This window comes from Frankliniella occidentalis, unplaced genomic scaffold (genome assembly GCF_000697945.3).
Source record: "Frankliniella occidentalis isolate FOCC.00 unplaced genomic scaffold, Focc_3.1 Scaffold40, whole genome shotgun sequence".
NCBI classification, from domain to species: Eukaryota; Metazoa; Arthropoda; class Insecta; order Thysanoptera; family Thripidae; genus Frankliniella; species Frankliniella occidentalis.
In genome coordinates, this window is record NW_026267170.1 from 1,078,117 (window position 1) to 1,080,132 (window position 2,016).

General features: G+C 47.2%; 2 protein-coding genes across 3 annotated transcripts in view; both read left to right on the forward strand.

Annotated features, from left to right (window-relative positions):
• Positions 1-300, forward strand: part of LOC127749235 (uncharacterized) — a 4,324-nt gene extending 4,024 nt beyond the window's left edge. The window contains exon 3 of one of the 2 annotated variants that reach the window (XM_052266573.1): positions 116-300. In XM_052266573.1, the coding sequence (XP_052122533.1) occupies positions 116-297 (182 nt within the window). In that variant the 3' untranslated portion in view covers positions 298-300. The remainder of the gene's footprint in view (positions 1-115) is intronic. The other variant, XM_052266574.1, reaches the window with a different exon arrangement.
• A 690-nt stretch (positions 301-990) lies between these two features.
• On the forward strand, positions 991-1,627 carry LOC127749227 (ADP-ribose glycohydrolase OARD1-like). Its single transcript, XM_052266557.1, has one exon. The coding sequence runs from the start codon at positions 1,120-1,122 to the stop codon at positions 1,621-1,623; it is 504 nt and encodes a 167-aa protein (XP_052122517.1). The 5' UTR covers positions 991-1,119; the 3' UTR covers positions 1,624-1,627.
• The last annotated feature ends 389 nt before the right edge of the window (positions 1,628-2,016 follow it).

The window sequence follows — 2,016 nt, forward strand, 5'->3', positions numbered from 1 at the left end:
TTCCACCCCATTGGTTTTCGTGATCACGTTTTCACTTTTGAGTGGCCTTAAAAGATTTATTAGTCCTTCGGCAGACAATAGTAGACTTTTGTTTTTGGATTTCCGTTTCTTTAAGGTAGTCTTGGACGGCTGCAGAGTGGTCTGACAGACGTGGCACTAGCCGCATACGCCCTGACATCAAATCGAGTACGTCTCTTACAGCCCTCAGCGCCTTTCCTCGATGTGACTGCCCGAGTGCATGTTCGAGTCCAATGTTCCGACACTAGTGACCAGCTCTTATCTGTCAGTGCCAGGTAAAGTAACAAGAATTTTAAAATAAAGTAAATTGTTTTCTCTGATCTGATGTCCTATGTCAAGTCGATGTCGATTTGACGCCGAACTAGTGGAAGAAACGTCGACTTGCTCCCTAAATCCACAAGTTTTGGAAACTTCGACGTCCATTCGCCGTTATATCGATGCTTTTCTTTCTCACCGTAATAATCGCTTTCGAGTAATAGGGGACTCCGGGTCTCGACTTCACCGGAAGGAGAAGAACAAAAATCGTCGGGCGCGGGGAGGAGCGGGGCCACAGAGGACGAGAGACAGAGGTCCGACTAGGATAGGCCGGCCCCGACGAAGCCGTGCACAAGGGTCGGCAACCTAAGACGAGAAACTGGTGACGGTTTCCCCCCGTATGTTTAGTTTTAAGATTAAGTACCACAAAGTATTCTCGTTTCCCTCATGAGTACACTATTCTACAATAACACATTCACCAACAAAAAGAAAATTACGCATTTTAATTATTTTGCCCCGGTGGCCACCTGTCGTGCTCGTGAGGTTGGCAGCAGTACCTGTGCGGCGGCGTCGGCTGCAGCCAAACGTAGGCTTGTTGTGTTGCTGTCGTCTCGCTCGTCTGGTCGCAGATCGTGTCGCTCCCGGTATTTTGTGGATATTTCATCAAGAGTTTTCATCAGCGGTTTGTATTTCAAGTTTGGTTTGTTGTTTATGGTACCTCATGTGAAATTTGGCGTGAGAACGTCGAAATTCCGTCGGTGATCGGCCGGTAGGCTGCCTTGCCTACTTAAGCCAATGTTGATGTAGCCAAGACCTCGTGATTTTTCAGTAAGCGAAGAGTTCCACATGGGTGCTGGAGTCGCTGTTGGATTCAAAGAATACTTTGGCCGTGTGGATGAGCTGCTGGCCCAGGGAAGAAGAGTCGGTGAGGTTGCATACCTGAAACACAAGGAGACCTACATATTTTACCTCATTACGAAGAAAAATTACTGGGAGAGAGTTGTTTCATTGAGTTCTGTTTTAAGTTGCCCTTTCCATCTGAGGGAATTGAGCTTGTCGCTGGGTGTGACAGAACTTTCAATGCCTCAAATAGGCTGTGGGTTGGACTTACTTAAATTTGAAGACGTTCTGCCCAGAATCCTTGCTGCATTCCAAGATTGCCCGGTGAGAGTGAATGTGATTTCTCCTTCTCCTCAAGTTCGTGGCATGGCAGTGGCTGGTGATAGTCAAGGACTGCGCTTCTTGTTGGCAAGAGCCAAGCTTCCACGGGGCATATCAAGGATCCCATACCCCAGGACGGCTGGGCTATGCGGCTCTGGTAGACCATCACTCGACTACTTCAGCTTCTGAATGATATGCCCGACAACTCTCTCTATGATGTTCTGGTGTTGATTGGCACAAACGATGTCTTGGAGATGTGTGCTGCAGAACCCAGCAAGGTATATTTTTATCTGCAACAAGCAACAAACAGTATTAGAGATTGTTTTTATAATGCTTAAATTAATCCATCATTTTCTCTCCAGGCAAGGCAGCTTCTAAGGAAGGCCAGAGGTTTGTGCAATGCGCTTCGCACAACCTTGTCCATGGAGGTGAAAGCTTGTTGCCGTGCTGTGGTGACTACTGTGCCACCTCTCCCAAAGATACTTTGCCCTAAAGATGGAGACAATGGCAGAGCTCATTACTTCTGGTCAAACTACAACAAAGCGCTTCTCACTTTGACTGCAAACAGATTCCATGTTGTAG